General features: G+C 39.2%; 1 protein-coding gene and 1 non-coding gene across 2 annotated transcripts in view; both read right to left on the reverse strand.

Moving 5' to 3' along the window:
- Positions 1-15,254, reverse strand: part of LOC114049974 (mitochondrial import receptor subunit TOM20 homolog) — an 18,849-nt gene extending 3,595 nt beyond the window's left edge. Inside the window, exons 1-3 of the mRNA XM_027871468.1 lie at positions 15,033-15,254; positions 7,915-7,961; positions 960-1,041 (exon numbers count right to left, since the gene is read on the reverse strand). Of these exons, the coding sequence (XP_027727269.1) occupies positions 960-1,041; positions 7,915-7,961; positions 15,033-15,153 (250 nt within the window). The 5' untranslated portion in view covers positions 15,154-15,254. The remainder of the gene's footprint in view (positions 1-959; positions 1,042-7,914; positions 7,962-15,032) is intronic.
- Positions 14,088-14,223, reverse strand: LOC114050265. The gene has a single exon (XR_003569970.1). It is a non-coding gene; the product is annotated as a small nucleolar RNA SNORA14 (small nucleolar RNA).
- Positions 15,255-18,931: the final 3,677 nt, after the last annotated feature.

Raw genomic sequence — 18,931 nt, forward strand, 5'->3', positions numbered from 1 at the left:
ATTCAGAGGAAGGTGGACTAGGATAGTACCTAGATCGTGACATACAAGTATATCAGTGGAAGGAAATGAGAATGTTTAGCCTTGGAGGAGTCATATAAGCGGTTTAAAAATTATCTGAAGTACTGTCATACATAAGTTATTAGACTCATTCTGCTTGGTCCTAAAGGGCAAAAACTGCAGCACTGGGTGTAAGCTTCAAATCATATTTAGTCTTTACAGAAGGAAAAATTTGCTAACTATTAAACGTACCCAAAAATGTACAAGGATTATCATCTCCAGAGCTAGTGAGCGGCCTACTCCCAAGGGGCCTTCCAAAAAAGGTAGAAGAATGACTACTTATTAAATGTTGTAGGAGACATTCCTGCTCAGATATGGGGTTTAAGGCAGATAGCCTCTGGAATCTCTCTTAACTCCGAAATTCTGGCTTGACAGATCATACAAAGTTTATTCTGAATTTAATAAGGTTTAAATGTGAACATACAAATAATATGGCAATAGTCACCCATCCTGACAGAGTGTCAGACAGAAATGTGGAGCTCTGAAATAAAAGCTCATGACTTGCTCAAGTAAATACAGGAACAGTGAGGCAATACAGTGGAAAAAACAATGAAACTATAATCAAATAATTTCACTTTGAATCCTAGTTCTGCCACTTATTTTTGAGACCTTAGTAATATCACTTTCTTCAGACATAAAATGAGAAATTGCTAAAGTCCCTTCAGCTCTAAAACATATGAGCATATGATCCACTATCCTCAGCTGAAAATGTTCTCTCCTAATTTCCTCAGAGTATTATGCCCTGACTTTATCATACTTATCTTTCAACTTGCTGCACCTCAAACAGATTATGTCAATCAACAAACATTTATTAAGTGCAGCAGAGGCTTTTAGAGTCTATGATTCTTCTTTTGAATTGAACATAATCATGAAAAAAATCTGATTCTTTTAGTGATATTTACCTTGGGCTAGTAACTCCTCACCAAGCTGTATTTCTTCAAGAAAGAACTTCTGAACAGCTTCTGCATCTTTAAGGTCAGGTAACTACAACGCAAAAAGATCTTAATTTAAGAAACTATCAAAATGAGTAACCAATATTTTTAAAAAAACTTTATACTGCAATAAAATCTGAAAGAAAAATATTACAAGAAAAGGTTATTCTCTAAAAAACAGAAAAATTTACTTTTCCAGTGTTGCTTATAAGGAAGTTTCCTCAAACAGCACCTTTATAAATGGATTCAGAAAAATATACACTTGTCACAGTTCTAAGAATAGCACCATAAACATATAAGTCTACTAATATAATGAACCAGTTTTACTCAGGCTTCTGTTAATGATCATTCATTTCTGCAGAATTAAATTTTTAAATTTATCATTACTTTCAAAGACATTTAATGATGGAGAATATCACACAGACCATTTGAAACTAGATAGTTAATTTAGGCTTTTTTTTTTTTAATTCTAAAAGCTCAGAAATATTCTGAACGTATAAAGGGTTTTGCTCAAGGTTGACTATACCTCTACAAAACTTTAATGTAGTCAGCTGAAATCAAAACATTTCTGATAGTGCATTTATTTTTCACTAGTCACACCAACCCAGCATAGGGAGATAAGACTATGGGCAAAAACTAAAATACTGATGTACTTAATTCAATAAACAGTAAGTATCTAGTGTGTCCAAGGTGTAGGGCTAAAAGTCGGGGATACAAAGATAAGTGACACAGTGCCTGATCAAAGAGCCTAAAGTTCAAGTCCCATGTCTTTTTGAGAGGCCTTTTCCAATTTTCCCACTGTTAGAGCCTCCCTAACCCCTAAAATCATCTTGTATTTAGTTTTTATACATCTTTTATTTACTTGTGAACCAGTTGCAGTGCCCAATGAAATATAACCTCATTCACAGAAGGATCTCTCTCACTTTGGCATTTCTAACTTCCCAAGCACAATGCATAGTTGACAGAAAGCACTTAATAAATGCTTGTTGATTGACATAATCTATTTGAGGTGCAACAAGTTGAAAGATAAGTATGATAAAGTCAGCGCATAATGCTCTGGGGAAATTAGGAGAGACCATTTTCAGCTGAGGATAGTATGAGTATCAGGAAAGTCTCCACAAAGGCAGCACTTTGTACACTGAAGTTAAGCAGGGATGAGAGGACCAGTCTACATAAATGCATTGAGATTGGGGCTTTTTCCAAAACTTAGTTCAAATCTCACATTCTACAGGAGTCCTATCCCAGGTTTCCACTGCTCTAGGGCCACCTTCCCTCAGATTATCTTCTACCTACTCTATATATATGTATACATAATTAAGTGCATGTTGTCTTTTCCCATCAGAATATGAGCCCTTGAGTGTAGGAACTTTGTTTTTGTCTTCCTTTCTCAGCCTAGTGCTTCAAACAGGGCCTGGCAAGCATTGAGCACTTAAAAAATGCTTGTTAGCTAACAAACAGCATGTTGTGATTTCAAGGATAGGTTGCAGTCTGATGTGGCTGAAATGAAGAAAATATCAAGGGGAACAATGTGAAATAAGGCTAAAAGGTTAAGGCTGTACCCATATTCTGAGAAGTATATATAAAAGGCTAAGTTTTTATCTAATCCTTGAGGCCACAGGGAGTCAACGAAGAACCTTGAGCAGAGAAATGCCAGGGTCAAGTCTATATAACCAGAAGGTTATTTTGAAAGCTGTGTGGAAAAATGGATCAAAGGAAGACGGAGAACAGAGGCAAAGAAAATCATCGTAACCATAGTTCAACTCAATAGTAAGAGAGTATGAAGTAGGATGGTGGCAGTATTAATGCAGAGAAGAGGAAGGATGTGAGATGATGTGCAGGTACAACCAACAGAATATGACAGCGCTGGTGGGACAGAAGATGTGGTTCAAGGAAGGGAGTAGGGGAGAGAGGGAGAGACTGATTTGGAATTTATCTGTACAAAGAATATAACCAAACCTATGGAGATGGACCTAGGCTCAGAACCTTGGGAGACCAATCAAGAATAGAATCAAGGAAAGAAAGACTATTCAGGATAAGGCGGTAGTCAACAACATAAAAAGCTAACAAAAGTCTAGGGCAATGAGGACGAAAAAGAGCTGATCATATTTAACAAATAAGATGTCATTGGTCATATCTAAGAAAACAAATACACTACACCAGTAGGGTTAGAAAACATTGTAAAAGGCTAAGAATTGAATCTGCACTACTCTAATAGCTTAGCAGTATAAGGGAGGAGAGATATAAAGCTACAGCCTGAGGGATGGGTCAAGAAAAGAGATTTTAAAAAATAAAGTGCCTATCTTTTTTTCCCTTCTGTTTTGTTTTCTCTTTCTTGTGGTTCCTATTGGTTCTAATTCTTCCTTACAACATGACTAATGTGGAAATATGTTTAATAGGAATGTATATGTTATCGCCTATATAATATTGCACGCCATCTTGGGGAGGGAGGGGGCGAAAAACACAGCAATACAAGACAGCACATTGAATTCAGAGCACAACAAATAGTTCAACTTAGACAAAATAGGTATGTCAAAGGGAACAATGTGAAATAAGACTGAAAATGTAGGTTGGATCCAGACTGATGGTATCAAATATCAAGCCATCTATCTTCAGGTAGGACTACATACAAACCATTTCAAATAACATAGATGCGGTTTTTAGTACTTTCAAAATAATAAATACTTGAATTCTCTTAATTTTATCAATGGGCAAAAAAATGTATGGTTTAGAAAATATCTTATTACACACCTAATTTTTTTCATACTACAGTTTATAGCCACTTTAATTTGCCATACGATACAATGCTAGTCCTTTAATCTTCTTCACATCTCTGTTGAAAACACTTCAGCAGGAATCTGATCACTACTAAATAACCACTTACTGGGTTCTATGGATTATTCTCACATATTTACACCTTTGCTAGTAATTAATAAACTGTGAAATAAAAATGGTGCTAACAAAAGTCAAAGCCTTCCAAGAAATCATTCTACTCTTAGGCTTTGGTGGGAAAGGAACAGGAGGGAGAAGCAGAATAGTACTGTAGAATGTGTGCTGAATTTGGAATCTAAAATACACGGACAGCCTTGGTTAAGTTACTTAGTATCCCAGGGCCTGTTTTCTCACTTGTAAAGTGAAGGGATTGGACTTGATAATTGCCAGGGTTCCTTCCAGCTCTAAAAGGAAGAGCATTCAGGTCCTTCAGCTCAAGTAAAAGGAATTGGGATTTGAAAGGATTAGAAACTGTGAACAAAGGGAGAAGAAATCTCAATAGATTTAGAAGTTGAAGGAATCAAGCTAATCAGCCTAAAGCAGGGGTGGGGAACCTGTGGCCAGGCCACCTGTAGCCCTCTAGGTCCTCAAAAATGGGCCTCTGACTGAATCCAAACCTCAGAGAACAAATCTTCTTAATAACAGGATCTGTAAAACTTTGGACTCAGTCCAAAGGCCACACCCAAGGAACTAGAAGTCCACCTGTGTCCTGGAGGACGCAGGTTTCCCACCCTGGCCTAAGGTTAAGGAAGAAATAAAGAAGTGAAGGAAAATAAAGATGATAAAAAGTGAAAAAGAGAGAGGAACTTAACATGAAAAAAAAAATGGCTTGGGGAGGGTAAACCACAAGAAGACCTAAAGAAATAGAAAAGATTCCTGAATAGTGTCAGGAGGTTGGAAGGTAGAAGAATGTAACAAAGAGAAATAGAAAGAAGAGAAGGGGAAACAAAGGGAAAGATAAGCAACAGGTAGGTCTTTTCTCCAAAATTCGGGAACTGAACCCTCTAAGAAGGAAGCAATGGCTCTTTTCCTCCAGAAAAAGATGACAGGAATCTATAAATGTTTGAGGTTGGAGATTATCCAGGAAGAGTCAGGGGAAGAAGACGAAAAGTAATGTTTGGTAATTAAATGCTGAGAGGTTCTATGACAGCTATTTGTTGACCTGATGACAAGAGGGAGTTCTGCTAGTCTCTGAGTACACATATAATTCAAGTTGTGAGAAAAAAGTTCCAAGACTTTTCAAGCTGGGAAGATTACTTACTATCCAAGTTCTGTTTATTCATATGGGCATAGCACAAATGACACTGCCACAAGAAATCTACAAAACATTGTTTAAGATAAGGAAGTCTTAGGCAAGCAACCAAAAGATCATAGTGGGTACAGACAATGTTTTCTTAACTGCTGCTAATCAAAGGCAAAGTCTTAGGAGAGTAAGACAGATTTGGGAAGTGAACAGATGATAAAGAACATAGAATCTAAGAACAAGATTTGAGTTCTGGACCATAATTTAAAATATAGGAGTACACTTAACATAAAGACTGATAAAGCTGTGCTCGCCTAGAGTTCAGCAAATTAAGTGAAGAAGGCTTTTAAACTAAAAAGGGGAAAAAAGAAAATTGTTGACCTATGTCTACCCAAGCTATATACCAAAAGACAGAAAGAGCTAGAGGCATACCTACAAAAGGGACAACATCCAAGTCAGCAGCCACTATAGCAAACTCATGACCTCAGATGTCTACCCACAAATACACAAGGAATGCATAATAAGGCAAAAACAGATATCCTCGTAGGATAAGGCAAATTTGATCTTATAAGACCAAAAAACTTAGATAGTAGTATGAAAATTCCGATAGGACTATGGCTCTGGTAGGGTATACTTCATTCAATAAAGTAAAGGTTAGGTAAAGGGGTTGAGGAAAAGTAGCTCTGGAGAGAGCAAATATCCAAAGGGCTGCTACATGAAACAGGGATTAGATTTATAGGACCATAAATGTAGAGAAGTAAAGGTCCTAAAAGAACAGCCCTTTCATTGTACAGGTAAAAAAAAAAAAGAGATCCAGAAAGGATCACCCCAGGACTAAGTAGCAGAACGAAAGAACCCCATGACTCCAGCAGTCTTTCACTGAAATACTTGTTCTCTCTCTCCCCAGGGAGAAGAAATTGGAAAATGTGTGGAAGCCCTAGGAAAACAGAACTAGATTTAAGGGAAAAATTGATAACAGAACCATTAAAAAGTATAATTAATGGTCATCCATGGAAATTAAAAAGTTCCTATTTTCATGAGGTCTACAATAAAGGCTAGATGACCATCTATTGGGTGTGTTGCCTAATTCAAATAGCAATGATCTGTCTGTGGTATACTGACCTAGAAAACCTCAAATTAACATTATCTAGGTTTTATTTATGTTTATTTATTTTGTGAAACATTTCCCAATTACATTTTAATCTGTTTCAGGCAGGAAGTTTTGCCAACTAGCTGTAAGAGTTTGACACTTCTGTTACAGAGTATCCTTGTTCGGGTATAGGTTGAAGGAAATGGCCACTATGTTCCATTTCAGCTAAGATTCTGAAATTCACCTATTCCACCATGATACTTCTCAAAACAAAAAACCACTATCACCATCTGCCTATGGAAAAATTTTTGTGAGGGATAAAGCTCAAAAGACTCAATGTAATTATTATGCAAATGTAACCCCCCAAACACATTTTATCCAACAAAAAGTCCTACCACACAGAACGACTGCCCTAAACTTGCCAACAAAAAAAATCTAAATTTAATGACTTCGATTTAATTTTTCTTTACTGTGCTCAACTTCTGGCAAAGATACCACTAAAAAGGAAGAGGAAAAAAAAAGCCACATGGCAAGCTACCAACAAGACAGTATGAAGTAGTAAGAGTACAAAAGGCTTCAAAAATCAAGATCTGAGGCTTTAATAATTTAGGACCTACTGTAACACCTTGAGCAAGGGGGCTTGATTTGTCGCTCTGGACCTAAGCTTGTTCACCTATAAAATGAGGCACTAAATGATCCCAGAGAATCAAATAGATTTTACAGACCATCTAGTTCAAATGCTTTTATTCTGCAAATAAGGAAACTGAGGATGAGGAAAGAGGGTTTGCTCAAAGCTACACAGGTAGTAGAAGCAGATCTGGGATTTGAACCTGGGTCCTATGTCTGACTCTAATGATTACTCCGCCCAAAAAATTAACGGATCCATGTTAACCCAGCACACCAAATGTCCCTGTCCTCATCAACAATTTTTACTGATGACCAAAAAAGCATAGATGGGGGGCAGCTAGGTGGCACAGTGGATAGAGCACCAGCCCTGAAGCAGGAGGACCTGAGTTCAAATCCAGCCGCAGACCAAACACTTGACACTTACTAGCTGTGTGACCCTGGGCAAATCACTTAACCCCAACTGCCCAAGCAAAAAAAAAAAAAAGCATAGATGGGATGCTTATCAAATGTACAGACGGACAAAACTGAGAGATAACAGAATTAGCATTTATAGCTAGAAAGAGCCTCACAAGTCATCTAACCCAAACCCATCAATTTTTGAGAGGGGAATATTGACAAGTTGAAATGAAGAACTGAAATTGGTATGACAAATTAAATCAGGACAAATCTAAAGTCCTGCTTATTTTAGTACTTCAAAGATCTGTGTAGTTCATCAGTATAAGTGCTCCCTCCATTAATGAACTTTGCTAGGCTGGTACTCAAATTAAAGACATAATATATCAATAGGATCTGAAGTCTTTCCAGCTTCATAGGACCTGCCAGAGTTGATACTGCTGGTATAGCCTTTGAAAAGTCTGAAGCAGCATCACTATGATATAGTAAGACATCCAAGTAGCAATTTAATGGAGGATAAAGTCCCACAGTTAAGTTAAAACAAAGAAATGCACAACTATGGCCCTAATTTAAATAGACAATCATATATAAGAGACTTGTGGTTTCAGTTCAGTCTTTAAATGACTGAAATAACTGTATCTAAACATCAAACTATACCTTGATATTACTATGAAAAATTTTACATACAATACCTTGAAATGTTTCCATTTCTAAAAAATAGATACATTTAAATGGATTTTAAAGTCTATTTTAATACATTTTTACATAACATAGTCTGTATAAGTACAGATTATTGTCATTACCTTGGAAAGCCCAGCTCTCTCTTTAGCAAGCTTCTGTTTCTTTCTTCCTGCAACAGATTTAATACACATTCACTTTACGATCAATGAAAATAGTGATTAAATAGTAGCGGTTGAATGTTTAAAGGTATAATCTGTTACTTAAAGCCTCAGTCTCCTCATTTGTAAAACGAGGCTAAGATCTGCAAAAACCTACCTTACAAGGTTAAGATCAAAGAGTGTAACATAATATGAAATAATTTTACTGTTCTATTAATTTGAGGTATTACTTTAACTCATATGTTCTTTTAAACCAATATTAAAGATCACAGAGAATGATTATGTTCTTGAGCTAAGATGTATGTCTCTATGAATATATTCTATAGAATTCTCTTCTTTCTTTGACCTATACCAGCCATAAAATCAAGATGTAACTACAGTATATAGTGAGTAACATATACCATATTCAACAAAACTGACACATAGACACTAAACAGGTTTAAATATCATTTGATAATGCCCAAAGCAATATTAACCTAAGAAAAGTAATATAATTAGTTATGCAAAGGTTATATTAAGAGGTTACCAACATCACAGTAAGACTGACCCCGAGACTAACTTGAAAGAGTAGTAAATAGATAAGCTATTATCTATTTAGTAGTAGGTGTAATACCTAGTAGTATTTAATAGTAGATATAAGATCTGATAACTCAATCTAGTTGGGGAGGCAAAAACTAGCATATTTGATAGACTATTCAAAGTCAAAGAAGCAAAAATAAACATGATGATTTTTTGCAGAACTACAAAATAAGGTTACTTGGACCAACAGACGCTACTTTTAATTGAATAGACAAGGCAGTGTAAAAGCCCATTAGAATGAAACTTAAATCCCAGTGTCTCTGGTTCCTGTAACTGCATAACATGAAATTTTGGTGGGTTATCTGGGTTTGGGAAATGGAGAAGAAGCTGCTTTTAATCGACTATTAATAAAAATGTTCTATTATACTTCTTTCTACCCTTGACTTATTTCAAATTTTTAAAAATAAAAATTCTGGCTTCAATATATAAGGAAATATTAAGATAAATAGAAAACTCCAGTGGCTTTCTATTATGCTAAGATCAAATATAAACTCCTTTGGCATTTAAAGTCAACAACCTAACTCCAACCTACTTTTATAGCCCTATTATTCATTAATTTCCTTAACATCCTCCACAAATCCTGCCAAGCTGGCCTTCTTGCTGTTCCTCACATATAATACTCCCATCTCCTGTTTGTGACTTTGCATTGGCTGCTCTTCATGCCTCCTTCCTCACTTCTGACTCTCAGGATCTCAAATTTTCTTCAGAACTCACTTTAAGGATCACTTTCTATGAGTCCCACCAGCTGCTAGTGCCCCACCTCCACTCATTACTTTGTATTTATTTTATATATACTAATATATATCCATGTCTTCCCCTATTGGAATATAAGCTCTTAGGAAGCAAGGATTGTTTCATTTGTCTCTGAATACCCCTGCCTGGCACATTAAGGAGGTGCTAATTAATACAATTTGAAATTGTTACATTACTTTCAAATATTCTATCATAATGTACCTCTAGGTAGAGACAAATGTTAACAAACTGAAAAACCAGGAATGAATACCTAAGTTACATGCTTAGTCATTGCAGCCAAGATCAAAACTCAGATGCAGGATAGTAAAGGACAAAGAGCAGTGGTCCTGAAGTCAAAGTACCTGCCTCTTAACCTTATAAAATACGTCAAGTAATTTAGTCAAGTCATCTAATCTCCCTGGACCTCAGTTTTCTTCTCATCTCTAGGATGACGGAGCTGACCTAGACGGCCTCTTACAGCTTTAGATATATCTTTGGATCCTCTTAGCCAAGGGGTATTTACCCCGTGTATGGCTCTACAAAATTAAAGTGTTTCAAGAATGTTAATGTATATGAAAATTTGAACTTATGATGAAACAGCTAAAATTGGAATGATTCACATTACAAATTTACTACAGTGTAGATAAAAAGTAGATAAAAATGTGAACACTGGCTGAACTGGATGCCTCCAATTAATTGAATAACACGAACAGCTAACATTGTTCTAGGGCTAACAAAGCTTTACACATATCATCTCATTTGAGCATCACAACAGTGCCGTTAAGTGGCTACTATTGTCCCCACTTTTTAGATTAGGAAACTGAGGCTGACAGAGGCTGACTTGCCAAGGAACACAGAACCTGAAAATTTCTGAGGACAAAATTAGAAGCCAAGTCTTCCTAACTCCAGGTCCAGCAATCTATCCATTATACCATCTAGTTAGCTCTAAATGATTCAATTTACACAATTTGAAAATATTCAAATAATTCAATAAAGTGACAAACTCCCATGTAGCAAAGCTCAGAAGAAGGTCATTAGGTAATGATTACTCTAAGCAGGCAAATTTACCGATACAATGAATTTGAACAATGCCTGTCTAAAGTCAACACAAATGTTTACGTTAACATATTAATGAGGCTAGCTAAACAAACTATAAACTCTATTTGCCAATTTCCTCAACTGCAACTTTTTTATCAACAATACAATCTAAAATGACTAATTTTAGGTGTCTGCACACCTTTGATCTCAGCCATAGGACCACAGGAATACACACTCAGGATTTAGATGTGAAAAAGATTTTTATTACCTAGTCCATTGTCTTTATTTTATAGATGAGGAAAATGAAACCCAGAGATGTCACACCCTAAGTCATGCAGTAAACAGCAGAGCCAAGATTTAAATAATCGTAGGCCTCTGACTACAAAAACAAGGGATCTTTCCAACACGCTATACTTAGACCAAATGATGTAATGTAAGTATCAGAAATAATGAGGCTTACACAATCCAGTTATCCCTCCTAAAACAAGTTTTACCTTGGAAAATAATGATTGTTTAAAATGGCTTGTCTCATTTTTACAACTGCCAGTAGATGGCAAAGTTATCTCATAAATAAAACATCTTAGGTAAAAATGAAGCATGACTACTCCAAATTTCCAAACTTAGAAAAGAAGTATCTTAGATTTAAAATTATGGCAATGGCTTTTCTCTCCCATGGTATATACACAATTCTGCCCCTTTAAAAAATGAAAGTATTTCTCATAAGATGTTTAACTTCAAAATCTTACTATTTTTTAAAAGAAGTCAACTAAAATTCTGTAGCACAACCATTAACTCTAACTGCCTTAGTATCTAATTAACTAGGCAGTGGTACAGTGACTACAATACTGGGCCCGGAGCCAGGATGCCCAGAGTTCAAATCCAATCTCAGACACTTACCCTGTGTGACCCTGGACAAGTCACTTAATCTGTTTGCTTCAGTTTCCACAACTGTAAAATAGAGGTAACAGCAGCACCCACCTTACAGAGGCATTATGAGGATCAAATGAGATGATATTGGTAAAGCATTTAACACAGTGCTTGGAACACAGTATGTGATCTATAAACGCTTACTCCCTTTCATTTTCCTTCCCTTCTTCTCTGGCCTTTGTTCAGTTATTTCATGTAAAAAAAATCCTTCTGTTTCTTCAAGGTGCCCACCACTACCTTTATTAGGGCATTCCCTAAGGAAAACGAGGTGACAGCCTTAAAGCAGAAAGGACTTCAAAAGGGGACAAAGGGTGGAAAACATTCTACCAATGTCCAGCCTTTCCTCAACTTAAGTTTTTAAATCTTTAGGTTATAAACACTCAAGTTCAGGGACTATTTCTTCTGTGATTTTGTAACCTCACTACCAACACTACATGTGAGCTGTTGAAATGAATAGAATGGAGGCAAGAACATGCGGTGTATGTTAGAAAGCCAAAACTATCCTGGTTTGGCTGAAACATCTGAAGAATAAGGTGAACTGAGGCAGGAAAGGTAGTGTGGTTCTAGATTGGGGGAAAGCAGGGGAGCAGGGTTCAAAAGACAATGGAGTTTTCATTTTACCTGAAAGGCAATGAGGTGACACTGAAGAGTTGGAGACAGTGACAAAACTATAGTTATGCATAAAAATTATAAGTGGTATGAAAGATCAATTGGAATGGGGAGAGTAGACAGAAAAACTCTATTACAACACTACTGCCAATAGGCAGGTGGTAATGAGGGCCTGTACTACAGTGGTGGCAATGGAAACAGACAAGATGGTACCTTTCAAGATCCACTGAATTTGGTTAACTGTGTATGAGAGATGAAAAATAGTACAAAGACAAAGATAATCCCAGATTTCAAATATGGGAGACTTAGTGAAGGGCGGTAACACAAAAGAAACAAGGTGAGAAATAAGGGCGGATTCAGGGGGGTAAATATTATAAACTAAATTATGTATATATTGAATTTGAAGTACCAGGAAGACATTCAAATGGAGATATTCTATAGGCAGTTTGGAGATGAGGGTCTGGAGATCAGGACTGAGGATTTAGATTTGGAGTTAACCTCACTGAGGTGATAACTGAAGCCATGAGAGTCAAAGATTTCAGGACAGCATAGACAGAGAAGACAACCAATGACAGTGGTTTGGAGAATAAACACATTAAGGGGATACAGAAAAGAATGAAGAGCCAGTAAAGTCATTAAAGAGAACAGAAGATAATCAAGGGAATGTAGTATCACCCAAGACTCAATGGTGTCAAAAACTAAAAAGGGGGAAAAAGGGCACTGAATTAGTTAATCAAATCATTGGTGTTCTTCAATTCAGGAGAATGATAAGGGTAGGGCAGACAGCTAGGGACACTGGACTCAAGAGATTTGGGTTCTAGTTCTAATTAACTGTAGATTTTGGCCAAGTCTCTTTAACTTTTCTAGGCCTCACATTCCCCAGATCTAAAATGAGAGTACTGGATCTCTTAAAGTCCCTCCTTACTCTAACTTTACAAAATTCAAAATTACCTTTTCTCTACCATTTACACAAAAGTCTGTATGTAGTCTTTACTTGGCCCAGGGGAAGAGGTGCAAAAAGGCAAAGTCAGGGGATTTAGCACAGTGCCCAGCACATAGTAAGCACTATATAATTGTTAGCTATTATTATATACTATAAGATTTGGATGATTTTGCTGAACCACTTCTCCTACTCCCCTTCCCCCCCATCCCCACCTTTGTCTTTTTAATTATAGGTTGCTAGGTAATAAGGGGACAGAGTGCAGAATTTGGTGTTTGGAAAGGAGTTCAAATCCTGCCTCAAATGGGTGTGTGACCATTGAAAAACATTTAGCCTCTTTCAGCCTCAGTTTTCTTATCAGTAAAATGAAGATAATAATAGCACCCATCCGGTAGGGTTGTTGTGTGGTGCAAATGAGATACCATGTGCAAAAAGTGTCTTTGCAAACCTAAAGTAATACATAAAAGTTAGCTGCTATTATTATTTAAATCTTTGCTAGAAGGGGATTACCTTTTCAGAAACGAGGTATATAGAATGTTAATTAAAAAAAAAGGCAAATGAAGCTTTTTTGGGGGAGGGGGATGGAGGTGGTCAAGACTTCTGTTTTCAGTTCAAAGAATTCAAAAAGTGAAAGTGGCTATTTCTCAACTTGTTTCAATGTGGTAAGTTTACTCTCCTAGTTTTAGAACAACTAGAGCAGAAAATCTTGTACACATGAACTCCAGTAATTTAGCAAGTGAAAAAAGATGTCTGTAGAAGGTCCTTTTAACCACTAATAATTCAAAGGTTTTAAAGCACTGAAAAGCTATTTTTTACATGAAAACTTAAAAGATTATACCCAGAACCAAATGAAGCTTCTTATTATGGGCCAAGAAGTTTTCGACAAATCTTCAACCTATGGAAACAACAGCAAATCTACCAAGCCCCCCCCCCCCAAAGTGCTAACAAATGTGCCTGAGAAGTTGCCGGCTTTTTTTGGGGGGGGGGGGGAGATTATAGAGAAGAATTAAACATGCAAAATAGCTGCCCTCATCTTCACAAAGGGAAATCAATCCTGCCCTAGAAGTTGCAAACAAATTATGATCTTTCAAAATTGTCTACCACTGCCATGATTCAATGACTCACATTCCTACCAAATGAATGAAGTTGAATGATCTCATCAACTTTACACTTAAAACACCTTTGAGACAGTTTTAAATGAGAAAAAAAAAAAAAAGTCACGTTCAATATTACTTGCAAACAAATCTGGTCCACCCATGGGCGCAGAAGCCCCCAAATTAAATCCGACTAGCAAACATACCATCATCTCTAAAAATTGTCAGATGTGAAATAATGCCAAGTCAGAAGAAAATACTTAGCATTTTGGATTAATCTTCAATTTTCTGTCGCATTCACTCATATCTTGGAAGCGTCTTCAGCAATGCTGCCAAGAGGGTTTAAGAATGCTGTTGGACACTAGCGCATTCCTGAACCTCCTACTCAGCTCCCACATTACCTGCAGAAATGCTTGGCTGTGCTAGGCCTCAGGGCTACTGGGAGAAACGAGGGCAAAAATCACCTGGGTTGACCAAGTAAAGAAATAGGGGTGAAAAAAAAACAAAAATCGACAAGAGGCCTGAAAACCAAAGGCAACTCCAGTCTATACTGCCTAGAGGGGCAAAGAAACGAGAGACTCGAAAAAATTCTAACCTTTCAAAAGGGATGATTGAAGGCTGGAAAGATAAGCTCAGACCCCTCCCTCCCCGCCCCCGACCGAGGCTTAACCCACTCCACGCCTTCGCCCCACCCACGCACGTGGGTCCCTCCGAGTTCCAGCAAGCCCGGCAAGGAAGCCGCCTTGTCTTTCAAAGGCAAACGCCCATAGTAGCCTTGACCTCGGCGGCCCACTTCCCTCCACTGCGCCCACCCCACGCCCAGGTCGCAGCCTCGGTAGAAGGGCACGGGCCCCACTCCAGAAAGTGGGCAGGAGGGATCCCAGAGCAGGGAAGGACAGGCTCCGGGGTAGGGGTGATCGTGGAGCGCACGCCCCCCGCCGCGGAGGCCCCGAAGAAGCACGTGCGCGGAAGGCAGGCCAGGGCCACGCGCGCGGCGCCCGTTAACTGGGGTGTGCGTGGGGCTGCGGAGAGCACTGGAGCGCGCGCCCGCACGGCAAACGAGTTTGGGGAAGCAAACGCGAGGCGCGGAGCTGGGGGGTGGGGGGCAGGAGGGCGTGCGAACCGAGGACCTGGCGGTAGGAGGGGGGCGGGGACCCACTCACGCTCTCGGAGCCTGTTCTTGAAGTTGGGGTCGCTCCGTCTCTTGCGGTCAAAGTAAATACAGTAGCCGATGAAGAGGGCCCCGCACACGCCGGCGGCGATCGCGCCACTCCGGCCCACCATGTTTCCAGCTGCTGCTCGCGGTGGAGGTAGCAGCAGCGGCGCCGTCCCCCGCTGACCCCCAAGCCAGGAGAGTAGGCTCGCTCCGCTCCCGTTGAGGGCGGAGACAGAGAAAGGGGACGGGGAAGGACCCTTCGGCGCCCCACTTCCGCTCTGACGTCATAAAAGAGCGACGTTCCCTAGACGTCTAGGGCAGAGCCTGAGGAGAAAAGGGCTACATTATCTGTCCCGCGCATGCGCGGCGGAACTCGGCCCTACGACGTGGGACAAAGTCCGAGCTGTAGCCGGAGCGGGAGATGCTGCAGCTGGTAAATAAAGCGCTTCTTTGCCTTGCATTTAGGTAACTCTAGATAAACGTTTACTAAATGAATGAATGGCAGTGTTTTCTGGAGCAGATATACGCGCTTAACGAGGGCAGGCACTTGAGGGGATCACTAGGGAACGCTACGCCCTGGGCAGCCCAGGCTGGCATTGAAATGACCTCCCGACCCCGCCCACCCTGTATAGACTCTGGCTTTCTCCCTGACGTCGGAGGCCGCGCTACCTTTAGTGCCAGGCTAGCACTGGACTGTCAGTTAATTTAAACATCTCACCTCCGATAAGGGCGAGTCATAACTTCTCTGGGCCTCACCCATCTGTAAATTAGTTCCCTGAGAGCTCTACATCTGTGGTCCTCAAGACCTTCCACAGTTTAGCTCCAACTTATTTCACATTTCAGATTTGTGCCATATCACTCTCCTTTATCTATTCTGCCTTCATTCACATGCTCTATGTCTCCCATGCATCTAATGTAGGGCTCAAAATAGAAGCAGGGCTACTAAACCATAAATAAGGATCCCTGTCAGTCACATATTGACTTAGAAAACCATGTATTAAGATAATCTGTTTTATTAAATTTTTTTGTCACATTTGTCAAATCAAAATTACATTTTCATCTGGTTTGGGCTTGTACTAGGGGTGTTGTGTGACCATGTGACCTATGTTTGATGCCTCTGCCCTAAGGTATTTCCACTTCTTTGATTCTCATAATTTTCAGAAATCATAGACTCTGCTAGAATTTAAGGGCATCAGTAGAGACTATCTAAGCCCTTCTCTTTACAGATGAGGAACCGGCCCTGAGAGGTGGCTACTCTAGGGAATGGAAGCTCCAGGTTACTCTAGCACTAAATGGGAGAGCTAGGATTGGAACCCACGTTCCTGTGATACCAAAGTCTCTTTCCACTACACCACACTGATAACTGTCTTTCCAAATTCACTCAGGTTCTATTTTTTCTCTAAATTACCACCTTTTCCCCAGGCACAAGCTCTGTTTCCCTGTTCAGATTACCACTTACATATATACATGTTACATCTGCTAGTACCACCTTTTCACCTGGTGGACCCCTAGCGCAATATAATAATCTCCTTATAGGCAGGAACTGTTTTATATCTATGTCCATGGCACCTCCTTGAATGCTTAATGTATGCTGATTAAATTAAATTCTAATTTACTCTTAAACCTAGGGAATCTAGCTTCACAATCCCATGCCCTAGTTTCAAACAAAAGTCTGTTTCTAAATTAATATTTGCAATCACAAGGACAAAAGAAGTCTCTACAAATTGTTTTTGTTTTTTGGAGGGGAGGGATTCCCCTTGCCTCCATTCTGACTTGAGTTACAAAAGTACTACCACAAGTTAATGCTATAGACTACACTAAAGAGCCATATGACAATGGTCCCTACCCTCAGAGAGTTTATAATTCTCCAAATGACACTGCACCCCTGGTCACCACCATCACTAGCTGCATTTTCATATACTTCCCCTCCAGGTATACAAAGCATAGGTACTTTAAAATGCTTGTTTCCTTCCTTCCTCCTTCTCTTAATCTTGATCCTATAGTTTAAGGGGTTTACACTGTAATTGTAATTCAAATCTACACCATCCTCTTCCTTGCCCCCTCGTTATTGTGATGCTCATGTTTTGCTAAATCTCAACTATGGACCACTTCTACCCGTGTACTGCTCAACAGAGTGGAGGAAATCAGGCAAATAAGCCAGCTGAGTCCAATATACATTTATTATCTAATTTTTCATGTTCTTACTTACAGATTCTCAATCCCAGTCCCCACAGCATCTATTCTAAACCTGTTCCTCTCCTTAAGCACCACCTCCACTCCAAGAAATTTGTCTCATACTTGACTGAGAAAATAGAGACCATTTGCCATGAGCTTGTCTTTCTCTACAACTCAAAACCCCTTGTTATTCTTGACTCTCCTTTTCTCCTCTTCTAGTTGGAAGCCACTTTTCACCAATGTCAATTCCTCCAGGTATAACTTTGATTCTGTCCTTTTTGTCTTCTCCAGGTGACTGCCCTCACAATTATCCCATCTGTCTCTCTAGTCTTCTACTTCTCCCTATTTATTTGTTCTTTCCATACTGCTCAGAGACACACTCAAGTCTCCACCATTCTCCAAAAACCTTACAAGATCCTACCAATCCCTCTATCATTTTCATCTCTCTTTCCTTTCTGTTAAACTCCGAATGAAAGCTATTTACATGCATTGTCTCCATTTCTGCTTCTTTTACCAGCTTTTCAACCCCCTATAATCTGGCTTCCTCCTACTCTTTTCACTCAACTAAAAGTGCTCTCTCCAAAGTTAGAAATGATCTCTTAACTACCACATCTAATGGCTTTTTAATCTTCAACCTTCTTGAAATCTCTGCAGCATTTGACACTGTTGACCACCTTCTCCTCCTAAATATTCTTCCCTCTTAGGGTTTTCATGACATTGCTTTTTCTTGATGCCCCAAAATTTCTGACCACTCCTTGGTCTCTTTTTCTGGATCATCATCCATGTCATGACTTCTAACTGTAGATATAATCCAAGGTTCTGTCCCAGATCCTCTTGTCATAATAATAATATTAATAACTAGCATTTATGTAATTTAAGGTTTGCAAAGTGCTTTACAAATATTCTCATTTTATTCTCACAAACACCCTAGAAGACAGGTGCTATTATTATCTCCATTTTATAAATGAGGAAACTGAGGCAGACAGGTTAAGTGACTTGCCCAACTGGTGTCTGAGGCCATATTTGAACTCAGGACTTCATGACTTCAGGTCCAGTGTTCTATCCCCTGGGCCAACTAGCTGTCACTATCTATACTATCAATTAACTTCATTGGCTTCCATAGAGCACATTAGCATTTCCATACAGATGACTTCCAGACCTGTATATTCAGGTTCAGTTTCTATGGAGCTCCAGTCCTCTTATCACCAACTAACTACTAGACATTTTCAACTAAATGTCCCATAGCTATCTCAAAGTCAATGTCAAAAACTGAACTCATATTTCTCCCCAACCTACTCTTCCAAACTTATCTGTCAAGGGCAGGGGTGGGGAACCTTTGGCCTCCAGGCCACATGTGGCCCTCTGGGTCCTCAGTGCAGCCCTTTAACTGATTTACTTTTTCAGTGATTAGTCATCTAAGTGATTCAGTCAGAGGGCTGCACTTGAGGATCCAGAGGGCCACATGTGGTCTGGAGGCTACAAGTTCCCCACCCCTGGTGAATGGTATCATCATTCTTCGCCGCCTACAGTCTTAAGTTTACCACTGTCTTTGACTCCTAACTCTTCCTCCCATCACATATGTAAACTGTTGCCCAATCTTGATTCTACCCCCACATCCTTCATATCCATTTCTCTATTCACATAGCCACTCCCCACCCCCTTAGTTCAAGCCTTCATCATCTTTCACTTGGGATTATTGCAATAGCTTCCTAATCTTGCTCCCTGCTTCAC

Source organism: Vombatus ursinus, unplaced genomic scaffold, assembly GCF_900497805.2.
Source record: "Vombatus ursinus unplaced genomic scaffold, bare-nosed wombat genome assembly UNPS02014798.1, whole genome shotgun sequence".
Lineage (NCBI taxonomy): Eukaryota > Metazoa > Chordata > Mammalia > Diprotodontia > Vombatidae > Vombatus > Vombatus ursinus.